The 23,723-nt window shown below is 43.8% G+C and overlaps 3 protein-coding genes across 9 annotated transcripts in view; 1 reads left to right on the top strand and 2 right to left on the bottom strand.

The window, feature by feature from the left end:
• LOC308475117 (uncharacterized protein) overlaps positions 1 to 23,723 on the bottom strand; it is a 120,929-nt gene that overhangs the window by 19,408 nt on the left and 77,798 nt on the right. The window lies entirely within an intron of this gene.
• LOC308475218 (uncharacterized protein) overlaps positions 1 to 23,723 on the bottom strand; it is a 172,343-nt gene that overhangs the window by 125,568 nt on the left and 23,052 nt on the right. The gene's annotated exons all lie outside the window — the stretch shown is intronic.
• On the top strand, positions 989 to 15,469 carry LOC308475327 (CD209 antigen-like protein D). 7 transcript variants are annotated; one of them, XM_081002420.1, is made up of 11 exons: positions 991 to 1,105; positions 1,236 to 1,382; positions 1,576 to 1,749; positions 2,473 to 2,572; positions 3,577 to 3,660; positions 4,332 to 4,442; positions 6,376 to 6,474; positions 8,153 to 8,239; positions 11,033 to 11,184; positions 12,939 to 13,048; positions 14,994 to 15,469. In XM_081002420.1, the coding sequence occupies exons 5-11, from the start codon at positions 3,591 to 3,593 to the stop codon at positions 15,145 to 15,147; spliced, it is 783 nt and encodes a 260-aa protein (XP_080858546.1). In that variant the 5' UTR covers positions 991 to 1,105; positions 1,236 to 1,382; positions 1,576 to 1,749; positions 2,473 to 2,572; positions 3,577 to 3,590; the 3' UTR covers positions 15,148 to 15,469. The 7 variants fall into 7 exon arrangements, with proteins under 7 accessions (XP_080858545.1, XP_080858546.1, XP_080858549.1 ...); XM_081002419.1 differs by lacking the exon at positions 1,236 to 1,382 and having other exon boundaries at positions 989 to 1,105; XM_081002423.1 differs by lacking the exon at positions 1,576 to 1,749.

Below are 23,723 nucleotides of genomic sequence, written 5' to 3'. Positions count from 1 at the left end.
CCATAGTTTGCTGTGGTCGACACTGTCAAAGGCTTTTGCATAGTCAATGAAGCAGAAGTAGATGTCTTTCTGGAACTCTCTAGCTTTCTCCATAATCCAGCGCATGTTTGCAATTTGGTCCCTGGTTCCTCTGCCTCTTCTAAATCCAGCTTGCACTTCTGGGAGTTCTCGATCCACATACTGCTTGAGCCTGCCTTGTAGAATTTTAAGCATAACCTTGCTAGCGTGTGAAATGAGTGCAATTGTGCGGTAGTTGCAGCATTCTTTGGCACTGCCCTTTTTTGGGATTGGGATTGGGATGTAGACTGATCTTCTCCAATCCTCTGGCCACTGCTGAGTTTTCCAAACTTGCTGGCACATTGAGTGTAGCACCTTAACAGCATCATCTTTTAAAATTTTAAAGAGTTCAGATGGAATATCATCACTTCCACTGGCCTTGTTATTAGCAGAGTCCAATTCTGAGTTTGTGCAGATCTATCTTTCAATCCAAGTACAGTTCTCCATGAGTGACCCTCTCTTGAAGGTCAGTTGCATGCAGGGCTCAGTTCTGACACCTCTCAGGTGGACACCATTATACAGTAAGAGTCAGTTCTGGCACCCTTTTTTCTGGAAAAAGAGCATTGGTGGCATGTTTGTTTTGATGATGATACATTCAATAAATGTAAACCAAACATATTGAAATTTGACTGCGTCTGTTCCTTTTCTTTGTGCTTTAACTTTGCAAATGAAGATTTATACTAATGCACTTTGTCATATTTCCTGGTACAAGTGCTGAGATAGGAAGCTTTCCAATATTACTAGCAGAGTTTATGAGGAGTAAGGATTCTTCTGAGGGGTATGCTTTGAAGGTACTGTATGTACCCGACCTAAATAAAAAATAAAATGTAAAATCATTTGAAAAGATAGGTGGTATAACAAATGCTTATTGGATATGATGAGGAGCCAATCAAGAAATGGTATAGACTAAATGGGAGGAGTTCTGGAATCCCTGACGTCACAAGGGAGGTGGTTCTTAGCCAGTGGGAAGGTGAAACAACCTTATGAAGAAAGTAGAGAAAAGATTGTTCCATGACAACAACAAGTTATCAAAACAGAAAGAGGCGAGGTGGGTTTAACACTTTCATTACAAGCTATGATATTTGCAGGGTCTCATTCCAGGGCCAAAAGGTCACTAAGAGGGGAAATGATAGGAAACTTTTTTAAATTACAGGTGGTCTTTCTCTTTTAAATACTAGAACTCAGGGTCATCCCATGAAACTGAGTGGTGGAACATTCTAGGACTGTGTACAGGTGCTGCCTGGGCAGCACCCCCTAATGACTGTTTGGCCAATGGCAACCACCAGGCAAGCGAGAGGTTGGACGGAGGACTGACAGACTCTTAGGTAGCGACAAACTTTTATTAATTGGTTAACATTAGCAAAGAAATTGATCAGCAACGTAGGACAGAGTCTAATGTAAAGCCAGCAGCAACTGGAATAAACTACAAAGCTAGCAATATAACCAATAAGCAAAAGTTCTTGGGAAACAATAATAATAATAGGGATAGAATAGGTTCAGTTCTTCATGTCTCCCCAGCCGATGGAGATCTGGAAGGCTTCAGACTGGCAGACAGTCTTTCTCTTCACATTCTGGAATGGAGCATAGAATAATGTATCAAGATCTCACTGTCTCCTTCAGCTGCTGGCCATTATATAGTCCATAGTGAAAGTCTCATGCCAAGCCCTGTTCTCTGAAGGCAGCCCTGTTCAGGTAAGTTTTTAATGTGTGATATTTTTCATCTTTGTTGGAAGCCGCCCAGAGTGGCTGGGGAAACCCAGCCAGATGGGCGGGGTACAAATAATAAATTATTATAAGCTGGCAACAGATGTAATTAATGATGTAATCCCATTCCCATCCTTTGATCTGGCCTGGGAGTCGACAAGTGTGGCCATGAGCCTTCATTTGCATTCTTTCTTTATCTCTGCAGTCAAAATAAGGCTAGTTTCCTTGTTCCCAGACAACTGGCTCCTCCTTCCTTCCTTCCTTCCCCCATGCAGGCAGGTGTTTGATAGCTGGCCAAGCCATGAAGTTGTTTTCGCTTCTTCTCAAACAGCCACGTTCCTTACCTTAAAGCTACAACTCCATCGCAAACCAGGAGCACCACATTCTGTTTTATTCCCTGGCAATACAGGTGCCCTGCTCTGATTCATGGGCCCAGTTTGTCAATCCAGATCTAGATCATGATCCAGATCATGATCCAGAAAATACAAGTCTTTGGGAAACCCATTTGCTGGCATATCAAAGGCTGCTAGCTCAGATGGCTTCAAAACGGGATTAGACAACAGCCTCCTTCCTTCCTTCCTTCCTTCCTTCCTTCCTTCCTTCCTTCCTTTCTGCCACAGCACCAGATGTCAGGCTGGGTCTTTGCAAAAAGAAAACAAAATGGCACACTTGTAGAGCCAGGGTAGCAGCTTCTCTCTGCTTCTTTTCCAGGTCCAACTGATGGTCTCCAAAGTCTTGCTAGACTCAATTGGAGTTATATTCATCCAAGTGAGATGGGATCTAGTACTCCATCTTTTCTGATGATCAGGAGGTAATTCTATAATTAAATGTATATACCTTCCATCAACAATGGGGAACATGTTGCCCTCCAGATGTTACTGGTCTGCAACTCCCGTCATCCCCAAACATTGACCATGATGCCTGTGATGGAAGGAGTTGGCACCCAGGAACATCTGAAGACCTCATAGATCCCACACAGTCTATTAAATGGTGAACATCTGGTAATGTATTATGGGGAAGCCACTTTCAGCCTGAGGGCTGGTATCAAAGCAGATAGCCTATCAATAAACACCAACAAATGTTGCAAAGCAAGATATTTCTTTTCAGCACACACCAGTAACTGAGATTTCAGCTGCAATTTTAAAAAGAACCAAAAATTCTCCATCTGATTTATCAGCTGATCTAGTGTACAGATCTTACAATCAACCCGTTTCTTCCACAAAGAAGATTGCCCCAAATTTGATTTACCCCATAAAATGGATATAGAGAGAAAAGATGGATCAAACCCATAACTGTTGCTTGCAAATGCTTACTGAAGTCCTATAAACTAGATGCCCAGGAGCTTAGAGAGGAATAAGATGCAAATGAGAAAGCTATGTTATCTAAAACATTTTTTTAAATGCCTTTGAATCCATATGGAACATCTCTTTAAAATGGAGATTGATCCAGCAAAAGAAAAAGACATTTCAGTCATATTGGACTCAACAATGTCTTTATGGGAAAGGATTGTCTGATCCTGACAGACGCCAAAGTTTAATGTTGGAAATGCCTCATTGAGACCCATTTTTGGCCAGAAGTTGTTGCCCATTTCAACTTTGTACCGATGAAATCCTTTACATTTGTAGATGTGCATCTATTTTAAAAATTATGTTCTTGAAATGGGGAGTTTAAGTGCAGGACAACAAAGAGAATATTGTGAACTTTCATGCTTGACAAGAGACTTATACTCTGAGCTTGGAAGGGAAAACCCCCCAGCATCCAAGCAATGTGTTCATGGTCTTATCCTCCATGTTATAATAGTTTGTTGTTTCACAGACACATCTGAGAGGATGGTGAAGCCAACGCCCACAAAGCTTCCAGCGTCCAGAAAGCGTAAAGCAAAAGCAAATGAAACTGGTGGTCTGTATACAGCACAGTCATAGGGATAAGGAATGCGCGGGAAAGGGAAGTTGATGGGGAGACGGGCAGGGAGTGGAGCCAGTCATGTTGTGCCAGGGAGGAGTGCCAAGTAAAGCCCACACAGCTCTTTGGGTGCCAGAGATCCACTAAGCCCCGTAGAAACCCCAGGGGTGAGCCTACTCTTTGCTGCTGGCTGCTGTGTTCCTTTAGTGTGTGCAGCCAGGAATGGCTGTACAACTAGGCAGAATGAGGCAGTTGCCTCAGGTAGCAGGTCTGGGGTGGGTAGAGATGTGCAGACCACACACTGCGCCTCCTCAGTTAGTCTGCTGCCCCGTTAGCCACATTGAGATAAGAGCCAATGGCCAGCCCAGCCCAGCTTGTGTATGTGGAATTATGTGTTTGGAGGGAGCATCTTGTCATTTGCCTGGGGGGCAGAAAGTAGTATCAAAGGCTCCTGTCTTCTGATCCAGACATTGGTCAGAAAAGTTTCCTCAAGCAGCAAGGCATCTCTCCTTGCTCCCTCCACCTTCTTTTATCCTCCCAAGTGCCCACCCCCTGAACAGTTGAGTGTCTCTGGCTGATGGCTTCCACAGCACATGGAAACCCTTTTTCCTGGAGTGGCAATGGTATGTTGGCTACTGATGGCTAAAGCAGAATTTTCTTTCTTCAAGCATCTGCTTTTCAGGACTTGGTTACTTTCTTCCAATCTCCAACGGGTGAAAGATTGATCATATTTGAGATTTTCATCCTTATTGCCATGACGCTGCTGATTTACATGCTATGTAAGTACATAATTGGCGGACTTAGCAACTAATAACACGGGCTTTATTTTAATGCCAATAGCATTTCCAAAAAGAGATGGCAGGATCCACCTTCCATTTACCCCTTTCATCTCTCTTTTATACCAGGGAGGGAGTTCCAGCTGTCACCCAGTGAGAGCAATGGCACTGTTTTGTTCTCCCTGAATAAGTGAGTTCCAGCACTTGGAACAGAAGCACAGGCTAACACAAGTCCCTGGGACATCCTGGACAATTCCCTTTCCCAGCTTGCAATTCTCTCCTCCTTTCCCCACTAATCCTCATTTGCTGTGGGAGAGCCCCCATTTCTGGTCATCGGCACCTTGCCCTCTGCTAGGGCTCCAGTTCCTTCAAGGAAAGTGTTTGGGGGAAACAGGCCGCAAAGGATAAGGCCATGGCTAATGTGGCTGGATCCATAGCCTACCTAAATATTGAGATATATGCAGGGCTTTTTTCAGCCGGAATTCATCAGGACTCAGTTCTGGCCCCTCTCAGGTGGGTGATGTCTCCATTCTAAGAGAACAAGGGAGGCATTAATGGCGAGTTTGAGTGCCTCTTTTTCTAGAAAAATAGCACCGGATAGATGAACACATGGCCTATTTGCCTAGCGAGTTCATTTTTTAAGGGCACTCCAAAGTAAGCAAAGCTCGGAGGGAGGGAGTCAAATGATCCAAGAATTTGCATATTTTAAGCATATGGCAGAGCATGAGCCAGCCTGGCAAATGCAAGTCTGTAGGACAAAGAGGACAGGTGTATCTAGACCAGTGTTTCCCAACCGGTGTTCCGCGGCACACTAGTGTGCCGCGAGACGTTGCCTGGTGTGCCGTGGGAGGGAGGCGGGCGAGTCGGGTGGCGAGAGGCGGGGCGGCGGCGGCGAGGAGAGGCCGCCCAGCGCGGGGCTCTCGCCGTCTGCCTGCCTGGCTGCCTGCGTGGCGCTGACGTCACGGGGCTGTAACGTGCCCCACATAGGCACACGCGGGGCGGCGAGCGAGCTCCCTCCCACATCCCATCGCCGCTCGCTTCGGCCGGCCTACTGGGCTGTCGCAGGCGGAAGGCCTGCGCATGCGTGAGGTTTTCGCGCCTTCGGGATTCCCTTCACGCCTTCCTCCTCCCGGGTCCTTGAGAGCGCGGGAAGCGGCAGCGCGAGACCGGCGTTGAGCCTGGTAGGTATTGCGCTTGCCAAGGCAGTCATTTGGGAAATGAAAACTTGCAAAGCAAGCAACCAGTTCAATCTGAAGTACGTGTATGCTTAATATCCTGTATCTGAAACCTGTTCTGCCCCCTCCCCCACACTTGGTGCCATTTTCATCTACACATGCAGCAGAGTAAGTTGACCCAGAATAGTACCAATTCAGATGGCAGATGGGAGAATGACAGTGCTGAATGCTTTCCCATGTAGAACAGTCCCTGCAAATAAAAACCTAGCATATTTGGAAGAGGGATGCTAGCCTAACCATTACCTTCTATGCTGTTACTATTTTTTAATTTTTTTTTACATAAGTAAAAAGTGACCTTTCCCCATCTGGCATGGTGGTGTGCCTCGAGATTTTTTTCATGAAACAAGTGTGCCTTTGCCCAAAAAAGGTTGGGAAACACTGATCTAGACAACCAAAAATCTAATGCTCTCTGAGGAAGGCCAGTCATGGAAACAGAACCCCAGCCACCAGGGCAGCCACAATCAAGGCACAGGAAACCTCAGTATAAGGGTTTGGAGCAGAAAATATTAATAGAAGTCATATTCTTGTTTTTGTTGATTTGATTTTTTATTCGCCCTTCTCCCTGAGGTCCCGGGACCCTGTTACAAGTCAGCATTTAAAATTAAATATTAATAGCAGTTTGAAACCATGTATCCCGCTTGCACAGCTCATCAGACTAGTGGGCTAGAACACATTTTCTTCATTTCTTTTCTACCTTTTAGATAAGAAGGAAGTGGAAAAAAGAGCAGAGTTCCAAGAGGCAATGAACATGATTCGAACCTTTGTGGTTGGGATTGATTCAAACTATATGGACAAGGATGGTAAGCATTTTATATACAAATCCTCACTTTTGCTAAAACAGGTTTCATTTAAACAGATTTCAATTCCTGTAGTTAAATTTAAACAGATTTCAATTCCTGTAGTTAAATTTGGGGTTCATATTGCTTGAGCAATACATGTATTCAATGAAACTCAGCACCCAACAGAGTTTATCCCTGTTTCATTGCTCAGCAGGAAGAAAAGCAGACGGTTGTGATTCTCACACCTCCCCACTAGAAATGTAAAGAAACTGAAGGTACATTCTTTCACCTTTGGTGGACGTGCCCAAGGATTAAGGCCTTCTGGGAGATGATCTATAATGAAATGAAAAAGGTATTTAAATATACATTTCTGAAGAAACCAGAGGCCTTTCTTCTGGGCATGGTTGGCCAATTGGTGCCAAAGAAGGATAGAACTTTCTTTATGTATGCCACAACAGCAGCAAGAATACTTATTGCAAAGTATTGGAAGACACAAGACCTCCCCACCTTGGAAGAATGGCAGATGAAGGTGATGGACTATATGGAACTGGCGGAAATGACTGGCAGAATCCGAGACCAGGGAGAAGAGTCGGTGGAAGAAGATTGGAAGAAATTTAAAGACTATTTACAGAAATACTGTAAAATTAATGAATGTTAGAATGATGTTGGAATGAAGTTAAGTGGTTTTAGCAGCAATGTTACAAAGGTGTATGTAAAAATGGATTGCTAATAGGTGTGAATCTAGTTATAATATATCAAGACAAAGGATTAAGATAAAAACAAAGGGAAAGGATTTGCTGAATTAACTAATTGAACTGGAATACAAAAAAGGGAGGTGTGAGGAGGTCAGGGAAACAAGTAAATGAAAGACAAGATATGGAAAGATTGATTTGTTTTTAATTGTTTTTTATTTTTCTGCATTTTGTATTTTCTTTTTTCTTTTCCTTTTCTTATCTTTTTCTTATTATTGTAATTTTGTTTGAAACTTTAATAAATATCTTTTAAAAAAAGAAATGCTGTCCTCCCCCATCACACTGCAATTCACAATGTTTGTGCTAGTGTAAGATTTTAGCACTAGCACAAGGGAACGTTCCCCCCACTTCTCCCTGCATGCCATCACCAAAGCTGCTCTCCAGGGTGGGGGAAACTTCAGAACAGATTGGAGGGGAGGGGGCTGAAGATTGCATTGCACAAAGAGAAATTCCTGTGCTTACATAACGTCCTTTTTAGAACTATAGGGAATGCAACCCAATATTCATCAGAAAAAGAGTTTGGGTGCCTGTATTTTCTCAGATCTCACAAAGCATAACTGAAAACTGCAAAGTATTCTTTGTATATTTGGCTCTGCTGTGGGACTCAGGGAGGAATTGCTTTGTGACTCTGTGATTCCCAGCAGAAAAGGAGGACATAGGAAGGGAACATCAGAGATACTTCGTGAGTCACTTTTAATATGAGAATAGGATAGTGGATTGCATGGGTCTTTGGTCTGATCCAGCCGCAGGATTCTCCAGAGACTTTTCATTGGTGATCTCAGCCACAGAGAATCAAATGTGCCCTCATATTCATAAAAAAAACCCCGTCCTGGAGCTCTGCTCCTCGTTTTAGGCTAGAGCGTTTCAAAATGTTTGAAAATGGTTTCTTAGGATTTGCAGATTGTTATTTCAGATGCTCCTGCCTTAAACCGTTTCTAATCTTTTAGACTTCCAAATACTCGCTGCAGCTCAAAACATATCAGAGGAAATGCGGTATTTTGCCAACAGAAATGATCAACTGCAGAAGGAAATTGGTAAGCTACCCTACGATGCTGGAAAATTGTAGTGCAGTGGGAATCAGCCCTGATTCTGCACCAGCTGAAAGGCCCCCCCCCCCCCAGCTGAAAACTCTTAGAGCCAGAGCAGAGAGCTGCCTCCCTAGGGAAACATCAGAGATGCTCAGTTTAGCTCTCCTGAACTTTGGAACTGATTTAGCTTCTGCAGTGAGGAAAGAAAAGACTTTGCCATTCTTTGTTATAACAGAGACAATCAAAACAGGTCAGCTAAAAGACCTGTCCTTTCTTATACTGACCCACGGGAGAGGGATTCTGGAGCAGCACTTTCAAGGCAACTTCCGCCAACTTAGAGAGACTGCTGGGCAGTGGGGTGATTGGTGCAACGGCACACCCAGCACAGTGGAAACCGACTCTGCTCTGGACACCCTTTGAGATTCATCTGCTGTAATAGCAGGGTCAAGATGCAAGCAATTCTATCCTCAAAATGCTTTGCAAACAAGTCACAGAAAGCTGCTCTCAGACTGTAGCAGGCCCCACGCTACCCGGGAAAGCTCTGCTGGATGGCACAATGGAGGAAGCAAAGCAAGCCTTCTTTGTAGCCTTCACTGCCACTTGGTGGGCTCGATGATGAGCCCTCACCAGTAGTCGATTGCATTCAACCAGATTTTTCCTCCACTCACATTCAAGCCATCTCTCAGATTCTTTCTTCACCCTAACCTCTGCAGTAGACCAGGGGGCCAAACAGGCTGCATGAAGAGGGAGAGGGCACTCAGGGGCAATTGTGTCAACTGCCCGAGGCAAGGCAGAGGGCCTTCTGGGTAGCTGCGCCTGCTCTGTGGCACTCCCTCCCACCAGATGTCAAGGAAATAAACAACTATCTGACTGAAAATAGCCTTGTTCAGAGAAGTTTTTAATGGTTTGTGTACAATTGTGTTTTAATTTGTTGGAAGTCATCCAGGGTGGCTGGGCACAACATAAATAAAAGCATATAAATAAAGTATTATGTTGTTGTTGTTGTTGTTGTTGTTGTTGTTGTTGTTGTTGTTGTTCCAGAGTTTGGCCAAAGTTTGGCAGGAGCACCAAAATCCCCCAGAGCCATTTTGGAAACCCACTGGATCCATCCTGTCAGCTCAGGCAGGGAGACTGCTGGGCAGCAAAGTGGGTGGTAAACCAGCAGAATCCCTCATCTGTCCCAGTTGCCCAATGCCAGCAACACACACTCCAGATTCCTGTCCCCACCCCCCAGCAGAGAGCCTGGAGAGAGGAAGAGAATTTTGTGATAAACCACAGCTACTTCCCCTCCCCAACCTTCAAATCTGCCCTGATGCTGCCCTGAGTATCCAGATTTTTAACAAATAGGTGAGGCCCCAGGGGTTCAGATCAGGCCTGTGAGGGGACGTACATCTTTTTTTTTTTTAAATGATATTTATTAAGAATTTTAGAAATACAGAAAAACAAAGAAGAGAAAGAAAGAGAAAAAACAAAATAAAAACAAACCACAATCAAACAATACAAATTGATAAAAATCAAAATCAAAAAATAAGAACAAAGCACGTAACACAACACAATCAAAAAGCAAAAATAAGCCACAAACATTTAAAAACAAATCCAATATTCTCGAATCCTTAGCTGTCATTACCTTCTTTCTTTGACCTCCTCAGTCCTCCCTTTTTTTGTATCCTAGTTGTTAATTGTCACAGCAAATCCTTTCCATCTTTCATAATATTCTGTCATTACATTACCTTAATCTATTTTAACCTTTATCTTACTATAAAAGACCCTAAAACTTAAAACTTAGATCTTATTTATACCAATTTCTCATAACCGTAACATATTCTTACATAATTCTTTTAACATTTTTGCTAAAGCCAAATGATTTCGTTCCAACATTTTTCTAACATTCATCAATTTTATAAAGCAATCCTAATAAAAAAAAAAAATTCTTCCAATCTTCATCCAGCGTCTCTTCCTCCTGGTCCCGGGTTTTGTCAGTCCTTTCTATCCCATCAATCTAGCGCATTAACCTGGTAACCTTATGTCCGAGGCCCTTAAGTCTCTTCCATGTCCCTTCCGCAGCTCTTCTTCATATTTATACCTGTACTTTACTTTGTCTCCTGCTCCTTTCACTCGTGGGAACTCCAACTTGACAGTGTTTTTGACCCTTCTCGACAAATCAGTCCCTTTTCCATATTCCACACTAAACTCCATGTGGTATTTAAAAACATGTTTCAAAGTTTCTCCAGAATTAAGAGCCCCCACAACCCCAAACATCTCACGGCCCATTGCCAGACTTGAAAAGTCCAAACATCCCTGCATAGGGGGGGTCTATCCAACCCCCCATTTCCAAACCAAACCAAACTTTATCTTTCCAGATCTGGCTTTTTCCAAGTTCATTTGTCAGATCCAAGAACTCATGTTCCTGCTGGGCCACAGCTCCCTCCATCTCTGGCGCCCGAGGTTCAGCAATCTCCTCTTCCCTCATCTGATCTGTCAGAGCACACTCCTGATTTAATTCCTGGGTGGGCTCTATATAGTACATCTTTTGTCTATTCCCTCGAATAAAAGGTTCTTGACTGCACTCCCAGCTATGCCCACCCAGATATTTACTGCAGCATCAGCATGGGGTGACGAGTTAATGGTCTTATTTTAATCTTTCTGAGCTTCCTAGATGAATGTGTGTTATCACGTGGCCACAGAAATGAACTTAACAAAAATAATTGAAGTCCGCACAGAAATACAAAGTTGGTCCCCTTAAATTCCCTATCTTGTTTTCTTTTTCTTTTCTTCCTCCATATCTGGCTTGACTCAAAGACATCCTTACTAGGAACTTGGACGATGGTTGGATGGTATATTCAAGGACATTCTATTTCTTTTCTCTTGAGCTACGCTCATGGATGGATTCCAAAAAATACTGTGAGCAGGAGGGCGCCAGGCTCATTTCTGTGGAAACAAGGGAAGAACAGGTGAGCATCAAAGCTGAGTACAGGAAGGTAGGAGATCTCCTTGAGCCAAAGGCTCCTGTCATCACTATCCATTTAAGAAGCTCCAATCCACCTGTATGCAGCCAAGACAGCAACTCCATCAGTCAAGCCAAGGGGTGGGTGGGGCAGGGAGCAGCTGCTACCATCTGGGACTCACTAAGGTTTCTTGGAGCTGCTGAGCTCTAATAGAATGAAGCTGGCAGTCAGGAAAGAGGTCTTGGAGGAGGAGGAGATACTTGAGGGGCATCTATCCCTTGGCTTGCCGGTAAATTCTTCCTCTGCTCTGTAGAGTCTTCCTCTGCTCCACCCTAACCCTCTGGCATGAGAGTATCATGGAGATGACTCTAAAGGACCTTGCAAGGTATATCCCTCTCCCAACCCCTTAGCCCAGGTAGAGGGGCTACTGGGGTGCTGCAGGACACAGACATGAGTGAGACCCCATCATCAGTCCTTCAAGCATACCACAACCAGACTGATTCCAGTGTCTCTGGAATCAACAAGCAAGCATGGATGCAGAAATTGGAGTGTTTGCTACACCGGTCACTGTCCTGCTAGATGGTTTCAAGACAAACTGTTTTATGGCACAGTCATTTACAATATCTGGAAATTTTAACTCTGTTTCATGAAAGACATACGTATGGAAAGACATATGTAGCCAGTCTCGGTGAGGGCAGGTGAAGTTACCCTTCACTGTAATATTTCCTCTTTGGGATGCTTCCTTGATTCCATCATCATCAGCATCATCATAATTTGGATCAGGGGGACAATAGCACATCCTCAGTACACAATTATTCTTGGTGCTTGATGCAACCTTACTTGGAGTACTATGTACAGTGGTACCTTGGTTCTCAAACTTGATCCGTTCCAGGAGTCCGTTCCAAAACCAAAGCATTTCAAAACCAAGGTGTGCTTTCCCATAGAAAGCAATGCAAAACAGATTAATCCATTCCAACCTTTTAAAAGCATCCTCTAAAACAGCAATTTAAATGAATTTTACTATCTAACGAGACCATAAAATGAAAGCAAGAATCTATGTAATGTGCCGTAAAATTAATAAGAAGCATCGTAGATGACGGAAATTAAAATTATTATTTTTTTTCTTACCTGCACTGATGATAGTCATTGTTTGGATGGGGGGCTTTTAACCATTTCCACAATCACACAATCAATCAATCAATCAATCAATCAATCAACAAGTAGCTGAACTGGGTTCCACACAGTCACAAAAACAAATTAAGCAAAAAAGCCTAAAAAACAAAAAGGCAAAATAAATAGCAAAACCCAAAACGCCAAACTTAATCCATTCCGGAAGTCCATTTGATTTGTGAAATGTTTGAAAACCAAGGAGCATCTTCCGGTTAGTGCAGGCACCCTGGGAACAATAGCCAGACAGCCTCATCGGACATTCGGCTTCTGAAAAATGTTCAGAAACTGGAACACTTACTTCCAGGTTTTCGCGTTTGGGAACCAAGGTGTTTGAGTACCAAGGCGTTTGAGAACAAAGGTACCACTGTATAGTTTTGATCACTGCTTCTTAAAAAAAATGTGTATTGGACTTCCAGTGGTGACACCTGCTCCTTTTGAAACGTATTTGTTTTGTGCCTGTTGAATGTCGGTAAAGGGCTGTAGTCTCCCAGAGAAAGGAACATTGTCTAGAAGGGCTTTGAGAGAAGTGCCTTGCTCCTCATTGCTACTGATGATTTTCTGTTTTTTCTTTCTCCCTTCCCCTACCCTAGTTCTTTATAAACCAGCAAGTAAAAGGCCGTAAAATGCTTTTTTGGATTGGACTCTTTAAAGACAAGGGAGGGACATGGAGATGGACATCAGGAATGAGTCCTGAAACCACGTAAGTTTATGAAGAATGGCATGCGTTCCAAATGCTTCTCTAACCTAGTGAATGCGGTGATTCGGAAGAGGATGAAGGCATGATTTTAAATGTTTTGTGCTGCTTAGCTCAGCTTCAAAAGGACTTGCAAGAACCTAAAGCTGAGCAACACTCTCTTTAGGAAAGTATTTCTGCAGTTATCTGCTAAACAAGCTGAATAACCAGCAATTTCAAACCTAAAATAATAGGAGCAGATGAAGTAAGTGTGTAAGGGAGGGTAGATGAAGCTCACTTTCTTGAATATAATCATAGACACATAGAAATTTAGCGTTGGATGAGACCCCAAGGGTCATCTAGTCCAACCCCCTGCAAAGCAGGAATCACTGACAGATCCCCAATAGTTTTGGGTTGTTTAAGACAGTTCATGGTTCCCTTTAAGTATCTAACAACCCTTTTCAACCCGTGTTGATGCATTGACAAGGTCAGAGTAAGATCTCACTCATCCACAGCTTGGTAGTAGAACAGCGAGCTGGTCTGGCATTTATTACCAAGACTGGATGAACAGAGGGTCGCTTTCTCCTGGAACAAAACCCAATGGCATTCATCTCCATTGATGCAGCCAATACTAACCACTTAACCTTTTTGGCAAAGGCATTGAGTAAAGTTCACAAACGGCCATTGGAGTTGGATAATACCAGCTGGGAACTTAAACCCTGTATGCCAGTGCTTCCCAGTTAGCTAAGTAGTACAGACCCCTTCTTTTTCAAAAGCCAAGCCATGGGCCCCTCTACCTTTGAACATTTGGATATCTCTGTGGCAGTTTTTGTCATGCGAATGGTGTAATGGAGCCGCTGGGTGGGTGGTCCTTGGACCTCCAATTGGTGAATCACTGCTGTATGTGAACTTAGACTTGATCCAAGGGCACATCCAACCCAAACATCTCATGGGAGTAAAAAACACCTACTACACCATTATTACTAGTATCAATTGAATAGATTCATGGAGAGTTAAAAATGGGGGAGTTAAAGAATACATTTATCACAGAATTTTAGTGCTATGTAGTGGGACTTGATTCAGTATACAATGGACACTGGAGAATGCAAGGCCAGTAAGTGGGAGGCTAGGGTGATTGATTAAACTTAGAACCATCATGTAAGATTTAGATAAGATATATATGTGAGAGATGATATATTTCAATCAATGAGATGATGATATATTTCAATCAATGAGATGATGATATATTTCAATCAATGAGACGATGATATATTTCAATCAACTCTATAATGGCTTTGTGGTTATAGATTATTTTTTGTATTTCATTTGTAGACGTAGCTATTTTAGTTTCTGTATACTGTCATTGCTATCCTCATGCATGGGGTGGGTGATGGATGTGAGATGAGGTGGATGAAAGCGGATGCAAATCTAACAAGTTTTTAATATGCTCAGATCAATCACTACTGTGTTAACTCGGCTACGAGAGAGTAAGGATCTCTCAACACCCAAAATGGTCCACAGCGGATCTGAGGAGGATGTGGGTGTATATGGAGAGGAGAGAGGGGCGGTTCTGTTGCAGAAATGGAAATCCTGGCAATAGCAGAAGTACTGCATTGGATACTACCCAAAATTGTAAAATAAACTGAATAAATTGAATGAAAGTTCTTGTGTGTACCACTGAGCCTTCCACAGTGACAGCCTCACTTTTTTGTAGTTTCCTATGAGAAATCACTTCATATGAAAAGAATGTAGAGAGTCTTAGTTTGTGTGTGCATGTGTGTGGTGTTCTTGTTGTTGTTGTTTTTACATGGTTAGAATTCTAAAATCTGGGGAGAAAAATCCATCACAGTTGTGGGGGGAGGTTAAGAGAGAAAGATCTGAACATCTTTTTAATGGTAGAAGGCATGGGGAGCAGGTGAGGAAGTAAACATCCAATCTTGATTCATCAGTGCTGCTGTTTCTTTCTTTTCAGGTACTGGAATTACTATGAGCCAAATTATGAAGCGTTCCACGACTGTGGGGCAATGACCTTTGATTGCTACTACGAGAGATGCTGGATGGCATTTAACTGTGCTCAACGCATGCAGTATATTTGTAAGAAGGTGCCTGATGATGCCTGGCTCTAAGAAGACACTTTAAGATGAATGAAACTGTGTCCCATGATTTCTACACAAAAGCAAAACCAAGAGATCACCCCACCCCACTGTTTTAATGCACAATCCACACTCTGCCATCTAGGTTGCGGGACTCTTTGGCGCCAGCCCTTAAAATCACCTTGAAAAGACCTTTTTCTGCAAGCTCAGATCTCGATGGCTACAAAAACAGAGAACGGAAGGGTCCAATCATAGCCTGTTTTCTGACAGCAATGAGAATGGGGGCCACCCAGTGCCTGGTGTCCCCTTCCAGCAGGCTAATCACAAATACAACTTTGGCTTTCTCATTGGGAAATTCCGGCACCCTGACTCTCATATAGAGCTAACACTGGCAACAAACCCATTGAACTGTTCTCGATATCTTCAGAGCTTGGCAGGGGGCAAGACGGGGGTCCACACCAGTGTGGGCACAGCATGGCAGCATGTGGTGCTGCTTCCATGCCATTCATGGTGGCAGGGGTGCCAACTTGAACAAAATATTGAGGGTGGAGCAGGTAAGCTCCCCCCCTGCATAACTGATCACAGGGTGATCAGAGGGTCAAGGGACCTCTGCCCCCTAGGAGTTGGCTCCTATGCACAGTTGCTGTCAACAGAGTAAACTAACCTATGAGATTCTGCTGTTGTGAATCACACCTTTTCAAGGTGTGAGTAGCTAGGTCTATGCTGAGGACTAGCACCCCAGGAGCCTAGCCGGGGACCTCTCCTGCCACGTCTTGCATGATTGATGGCTGGAAGAAAGATTGTAGCTTGCGGCAAGACAGAAAATGGCAGGCGGGTCGCATATCGAGAACAGCACAAGTGTGTGTGCTGCAGTCTGAGGAAGCTTCATGGGAGGAGGGAGAAAGGCCAAGTGACCAATATCTAACGGCAGCTCCCACTCCCCAGAATCAAGCTTCAACAGAAAATGGTTCACCAGAATGGGCCTCTGTGAGAACGGCATTAATTGACTTGTGTCAATCTAGATGGGTTCAGGTGCTCAGGTGCAATTCAGTGATGAAATTAAAATTAATAACATATTAATAGTTGGGTTACGGGACACAGGGGCTGATGCTTCCTCAGGGGTTATTACCGCCTGGCCAATTTTTAGAAGGTAAATAGTTGTTTGGAACTCCCTGTGGGGTCCAAGCAGTAAAAACCAGTCTAGCCCAGGTAGATTGTGAATACAAAGATTTTAAAGGGTCCTTATCAGTTTTAGTACATGAAAATGATATGTTTACACCTTGCCTTATAAGCAATGATCTCGCTTTTAAATAGCATTTAGCTCAGCAGCAAAAAGAGCTGTTGCCGGACTCTAAAGAGTTAACTTTTGGTGTATCATCCAGCCAATGTGTTGAGGAGCCTGTCATTGGAAATGTAAATCAGTTTCGTGAAGATTTTGAGTCACCAGAAATTTCTTTGGCAAAGTATGGTGAGAATACCATGACTCCTCCTTCACCCCTTCATCATCATCATCATCATCATTATTTTCATTTCTATACCGCTTTATATTTTTAAGAAAAATCTGAAAGTGGTTTAGAGCATATTAAAACATCAATAAAATATGTCAAAATATAGTTGTGTATAGCGTATATAGTCAAAACAACATAATTAACAGAAAACTAAAATATTATCTTAAAATTTCAAAATAAAACATTACAAAGAAGGTCAACTACAGAATACATATTTAACACAAGGTTAACAGAAAAAAAACTCAAACTTTTTATAAAAAAAACAACATTGCTAAGTGAAGTCAAATATGCACATTTATAACAGCATACCATCATTAAAAAGAGAATAAAATATCATAAGCATGACATGGCTTAATAATGACTTTAAGAAAGAAATGCTTAAGGACCCAACTTTAGAAGTATGTAGAAGTGCAGGGGTCCCCAGGGCTGGCACTGAAGCAAGAATTAGTTTCATCTGGGAGGAAGAGTTGCTTTGTAGACAGTTCTTTCCAAAGAAATCTGCCCCAGACTTTGAGCCAAGTGTGTGCCCCAGACAGACAGAAAGACTGTTTTACATCTCGCTCATGAAGCTGCCTTTTCAGGACAAAAGCCCAAAAGGAAAGTTTGAGCACGGACCTTCAGCAGCGCTGGACTCTGCAGGTTCTCCTGTCTCCCCAACATGTTGAAAGAGAGAGAAGAGACAGGATTGAGCGGCAGAAGCTCAAGAAGAAGACTTCGGCCTCAAGCGAGAATCCTTGAACTTTGGCAAGGATGTGGGTTAAACCACAGAGCCTAGGACTTGCCGATCAGAAGGTCGGCGGTTCGAATCCCCACGACGGGGTGAGCTCCCGTTGCTCAGTCCCAGCTCCTGCCAACCTAGCAGTTTGAAAGCACTTCAAAGTGCAAGTAGATAAATAGGTACCACTCCGGTGGGAAGGTAAACTGCGTTTCCGTGCGCTGCTCTGGTTCGCCAGAAGCGGCTTAGTCCTGCTGGCCACATGACCCGGAAGCTGTACGCCGGCTCCCTCGGCCAATAAAGCGAGATGAGCGCCGCAACCCCAGAGTCGGTCACGACTGGACCTAGTGGTTAGGGGTCCCTTTACCTTTACCTTTACAGTGGTACCTCAGGTTAAGAACTTAATTCATTCCAGAGGTCCGTTCTTAACCTGAAACTGTTCTTAACCTGAAGCACCACTTTAGTTAATGGGGCCTCCCGTTGCTGCCGTGCCACCAGAGCACAATTTCTGTTCTTATCCTGAAGCAAAATTCTTAATCTGAGGTACTATTTCTGGGGTAGCGGAGTCTGTAACCTGAAGTGTATATAACCCAAGGTACCACTGTATGCCATTTCTCCTTCCAGTAATAATTGTTGTTGTTTAGCCGTGTCCGCCTCTTCGTGACCCCCTGGATCAGAGCACGCCAGGCCCTCCTGTCTTCCACTGCCTCCCGCAGTTTGGTCAAACTCATGCTGGTAGCTTCGAGAACAGTAATAATAATAAACCTTTATTATCACTACACCACCTGTGTGCAGTGAAATTAAATGAGCCCCCCCCCCCCCCATACACTTCATTGCAAATTCAGAGGACTAACAATGGATGGTTGTTAATATTTATTAAATTGATATACCGCCCTTCATCAAGAGATCTCAGGGACACTGAAAACATAGAATTCAAAAAAAGTATACAAATGATGCATTACCTCAAATTCTTTAAACAGGTGAGTTTTCTCCTTTGGAAAGAGGCAGGCGGAATCTCCACGGTTGCTAACAGAATAGTGTTGAAAGGCTAGTGAAATATGGGGAACCAAGAGCATCTGCTTGGCATGCAGAATGTTCCAGGGTCAGCCCCTGGCATCTCCCGCAAGGGCTGGATGAAACTGGGGGGAGCTGCTGCCAGTCAGTGTGGACTATACAGGGTTAGAGGGAGCCCTTGGTCGGGCTCAGCAGACGGCATCTTCCGATGTTCCTTTGGAGGCTTCATCAAAACTCCGCAAGATCAAAAGGGATAGAAATTCCTGCTCCATCTTTCCTTATAAATAGAGAGCAAAGACTAGGAATGGAGGCACACAGGCAGGAAGAGCAAGATCTCTATAGACCATATAAAAAGACGTCGCATTCCTAGAGGCTGATAACCGCAAGAAGAAGCCATCACCTAGAGCCATCTATATGTCAGGGAGTCTTTTGCTGTGATTCCTGCCTTTCAGGGGGTTGGACTAGATGACCCCTGGGGTACATCCTGACTCTGCAATCCTGCGATTCTATCTGACCCCTCTGACTCTCATGTGGACACTTGAGGCAGCTTGTTCCAAAGTGGGAGAAGGGCAGCAAGAGGAACATATCTGGCAAACCCCTGAGGGCCAAGTGGGTGGGGCCAAAGACATCTCCCTTGAAATTTAGGCGGGTGATTTATTATGATTATTTTTAGATATCTTAACACACGCACAGCCACTGATGCCAAGGTCCCTGGAGGCTCAGTGAGTAGCAGCGCCCATTTCCGGCTGCTTTGCCAGCAACAACCCCTTTGGGAGAGAGAGGAGCTGGTCCTGGGATGCCCTGCTCTGGGTGCGAGGGGATTGCTGCCGTGGCCTCTGTGGGGAGCTGCCCTGGGAGACGACTGGGAAACTGGTCCCCAATGCAGCAGCCGGACTCTGGGCTGGGATCCCTCTCTTTTAAAAAAAACACAACATATTTTATTTCTTGGTTTACAAAAGTATGTGCAATTTCTCCTTTTTCAAGTTACATTTTCTACAGATCCGTTTCCTCTGTTGAGACATTAGTGTTGAATTAGGAAGAAAAGGGGGGAAGAGGTGGGGGCATGGTGAATGGGGGTGGGGTGGGGTGACAATGTTTCTGTTGTGTTATGCAGCCATAACCTCTGAAATTGAACACCCAGCACACTTCAGCTGCGCCTCAGCTCCGCTCCGGACGTGTAGCACAGTGTTGCGATCAGCGGTGTGTGCTCTGTGTGGAGGGAATCTCAGGCATGCAGAAAAACACTCAGCACGCAGCTTCTTCCTAATCTAAGAAGCTTTATTTACAGCAGAGAAACAGGCCGGGAGAGAGAGCAAAAAAACCCGAAAGTAAAAAGCTCACATAACAAAGCAGAACCCCCCCATGTGACCCCCCCCCCCACTGGCAGGCCGTCACTCCATGAGCTATTAACCCTAAAATCTCTGGTTCTCCTCACAGTTTCTATTTTACTTAATGTATGTGTGGGGTTTTGTGTCAGCGTCACTCATGTGGGTTCTCTACTATGCGCTTGTGTTCCTTTGGTGGTGAGAGAGGTTGGGGTTGGCCCAGGGTGTGCTTGTTTGTTTCTGGTTGGCTGTGGTGGTCTTTGTTTTCATGTGTGAGTGGGGTGTGTGTGTGTTTTGGATCAGGTTAGCCATCTTGATTCATATGCTGTTGGGAGTCATACCAGAGTGAAGGCATCTTCTTCTATTTATCCCCGTGTCAGTTTCAGTTCATTGGTTAGTTTTTCTAATAAGGCTATTTCCCATAGTATTTGGTACCATTGGTTCATGCTTACTCCTGACAGGTCTCTCCAGTGTCTGGCTATGATGTTTCCGGCAGCTGAGAGTAGGTGGGTTATGAGCTCTTTGTGATGTGAGTGGGCGTTATTGTCTTGTTTAGTAGGGCCATTTCTGGGGTAACTTCTAATACTTGCTTAGTTATTTTGCATATTTCTCATATGGTTGTTGTCCAGAATAATTGGATTTTGGGAATTTGTAGTTTCTTCTGCCACTTGTGGCTGAGGGAATCCATATTGGGAGGTTTGGTATAGGTAGGTTAGTTTTGGGAGGGTGATCATGGCTACTTTGTCTGAGAGAGTGAAGTTTGTGTTGTCCCATCTCTTTAGGTCTTTGTTAATTTGTCACCACAAGGGGTTGTAGTTGTAGAGGTATAATTTGTTGAGGTTTCTGGTTGTTTGTACCCCTAGGTATCTGAGCCTGGTGCGGCAAAGTTTTATCTTGGTGACGTTGGCAAATTATTTTGGGGTGTAAGGGGGGTGTTGAAGCACATTGCTTCTGACTTTGCAAAATTTACCTGTAGGCCTGATACCACTGCAAATGTGTTGGGTTCTCCGGTTAGGGAGGTTGCTGTGTTTATGGGGTCTGGTGTTGTGAGCACTAGGTCATCTGCCAAGAGCCCTGATTTATAGTTTCTGCCTTTTATTTCCACTCCAGTGATGTCTGCAGCTGCTCGGATACGGATTGTTAAAGGTTCCAGAGCCAGGATGAATAGGAAGGGAGACACTGGGCATCCTTGTTTTGTGCCTCTTTGGATTGCTATGGTATTATTGTTAGTCTTGCATTTTGCTGAGGCTCGGGTGTATATTTGTTTGAGGGTTTGTAGGAAGTTGGGGCCAAATTTCATGTTAGTTAGTACTTCCAAAATATATTTCCACTCTAAGCAATCAAAAGCTTTTTGGATTTCTAGGGACATAATTATCAGTGGGAGTTTAGTTGCCTTGCTGTGTTCAATCAGATTCAGTAGTTTCCTGATGGGGTCTGTTATATTGTGGCCAGGGACGAAGCCAGTCTGGTCTGGGATTATTAACTTGTGTAGGAAGATTTTTAGGCGGTTGGCCAAGATTGATGTGGGTATCTTATAGTCATGGTTTATTATTGAGATTGGGCGGAATGATTCTACTTTGAGGCTGTATTTCAGTGGTTTTGGGATGGAGACTATCTTGGAGTAGGTCCAGGTTTTTGGAATGGGGCACCCTTTTATGATTTCATTGAATAGGTGGGTCATGTAGTGACGGAGCCAGCCGTCACAAAATGGTGCTGTTTAGCATAAAATAAAGACACAGTGAGACAGCTGTATTTTCAGGATGGAGGAGCAGCTCCTTCGAACTTCTTCTTTCCCTCCGGTAACTTTTATTATCCTTTGTCTCTCTCCAGCCGCATGGCCGTTTGCCAATGTCTCACGTTACCTCATCCGGTCAAGGCTTTTATTACACCCATCACCATACAGGGTCATCACTGCCCAGAGGAAACACAACTCCATTTAAGGTCAATACATTCCAATACATTGTAAAGCTCAGAGTGCTGGTCAGCCGAGGTCAGGGGGCACCCTGCAATATTACAAGCCTTTGCCGTGGCTTTATGACTCCCACAATGTAGGGCATCAGGGGTTATTTGAATTTCTTATAGAATTCTGCTGTAAAGCTGTCTGGGCCATGGGGCTTTGTGCGGCTTCAGGTTTTTGAGGCCTGTATCTATTTCTTCTGGGGTGATAAGACTGTCCATGAATTCCTGTTCCTCATCAGTTATGGGAGGTGTATAGGTTGGAGTACAATTCTGCAAATTCTGAGGTTATTTCTTTGGGGGGAAATGTTATGTTGCCGTCCTTTTTGGTGTTGCAATGTATTCTTGTTCTGAGTGCTTTTTTCCTACACCTGTTTGCTAATAGTCTGGAGCTTTCCCCTCCATACTTGTAGAAGCATTGTTTAGAGTATAGAATGTTGATCATTGTTTTGTTGATTTATAGGGAATCTAGTTCTCTCCGTTTTTGTTCTATAGCTTTAAGAATTTTTTTAGATCCTGTTTGTAGCATGATGAGAGGGCCGTGATGTCTTGTTCTATCTTGCTAACTTTTAAGGAGGTTTGTTTTTTAAGGGATGCTTTCTCTTTTATACAAGCTCTTCTGGTGACCGCTTTCATTGCATCCCATAGGAGCAGGGTTGTTTGTTGTCTACATTGTTTTCCTTGAAGTAGTTTGGGAGAGTTTCTGTGAGACTCTGTTTATTTGTGGTTAGGACGGGACTGAAGGACCATGATGGGGTGGCTTGTGTTCCCTCTCCTATTTTGAGGGTAACTTCTACTTGGGCGTGATCTGTGATTTTAATTACAGATGGGTAGCCGTGTTGGTCTGCCATAGTCAAAATAAAAAAATTCCTTCCTGTAGCACCTTAAAGACCAACTAAGTTAGTTCTTGGTATAAGCTTTCGTGTGCATGCACACTTCTTCAGATACACTGAAACAGAAGTTACCAGATCCTTCTATATATTGACGTCAACAGGCTCATCTCAGCTATCTGCCAATCTCCGATTCCCACCACCCTTCTAAGTAATACCCCTCCCCACCTTCTCAATATATAGAAGGATCTGTTTCAGTGTATCTGAAGAAGTGTGCATGCACACGAAAGCTTATACCAAGAACTAACTTAGTTGGTCTTTAAGGTGCTACAGGAAGGAATTTTTTTATTGTGATTTTAATGTTACCTATGTTCATTGATTCTACTGAGGGGATCAGATCTTGTGTGAGCAGAATGCTGTCCAGGTGGACACTGTGCCATAGCGCCCAGACAAGAATGTGTGGCTGGTGTCTCCTGGGTTTTCTTCACCCCAAATGTCATAGAGACCAGTTTTTAGCATTTTTAGCAACTTGTAAGAGTCCCTAATTGTTGAGGGTTTCCTTCGGAGGAAGGTTGCCCAGGGGGTTGTAGGGGGGGTGTCTTTCAGGGATATGCTTTCATATTTAGGTTGAGGTCACCCCCCGGAATTGCTTTCCCTTCGGAAGAGAGGAACTTGTTTAATGTTTTTTGGATGAACTCTAGCTGTTTCAAGTTTGGGGCATATATGGAGCCAATTGTCAGTTTAGTTTTGCCATCTAGTGTCCCTTTAGCAAAAATGAGTCTGCCTCTTTTGTCTTTGAGGACTGTTGCGGCTTTGAAGTTCAGGTCTCTACTGAGTATTATGGCTACTCCACAGAACTTCGCTGAGCCAAGTGCAACTCATTGTTGACTGAAGCATGGATCACTCAGGAGTTTGCTCCCTTTGGGTGGGTTGTGTATTTATTGTAGGAAGGCGATGTGTGGTTTCATGGTGTTTACATACAAGGTGATGCATTTTCTTTTGATGGGGTTTCCCAACCCCCTCACATTTAATGAAATTGCTTTTAAGCTAGCCATCTTGCTTATCTACTATATAGGGTGATTCCATGCCAGCCCGTCCGGGTTGCCCTGTGTCTCTCACCTTGTATTGTTTATCAAACCAGTGAAATTGTGCTGATCTAGAGTGTGGTGGGTAGGGAAGCACGGGGGTTAGAATTAGATTTGGGTTAAAGAGTGGGGGGTAGGTTGCAGAAAGTATCCCCTATGTAGTCATATAGGTGTTT

The sequence above is a fragment of the Podarcis pityusensis genome (assembly GCF_964106645.2).
Source record: "Podarcis pityusensis genome assembly, chromosome: 4".
Classification (NCBI taxonomy): Eukaryota; Metazoa; Chordata; class Lepidosauria; order Squamata; family Lacertidae; genus Podarcis; species Podarcis pityusensis.
The sequence above is the reverse complement of the archived record's forward strand: the minus strand, read 5'-3'. Positions and strand labels throughout refer to the sequence as shown.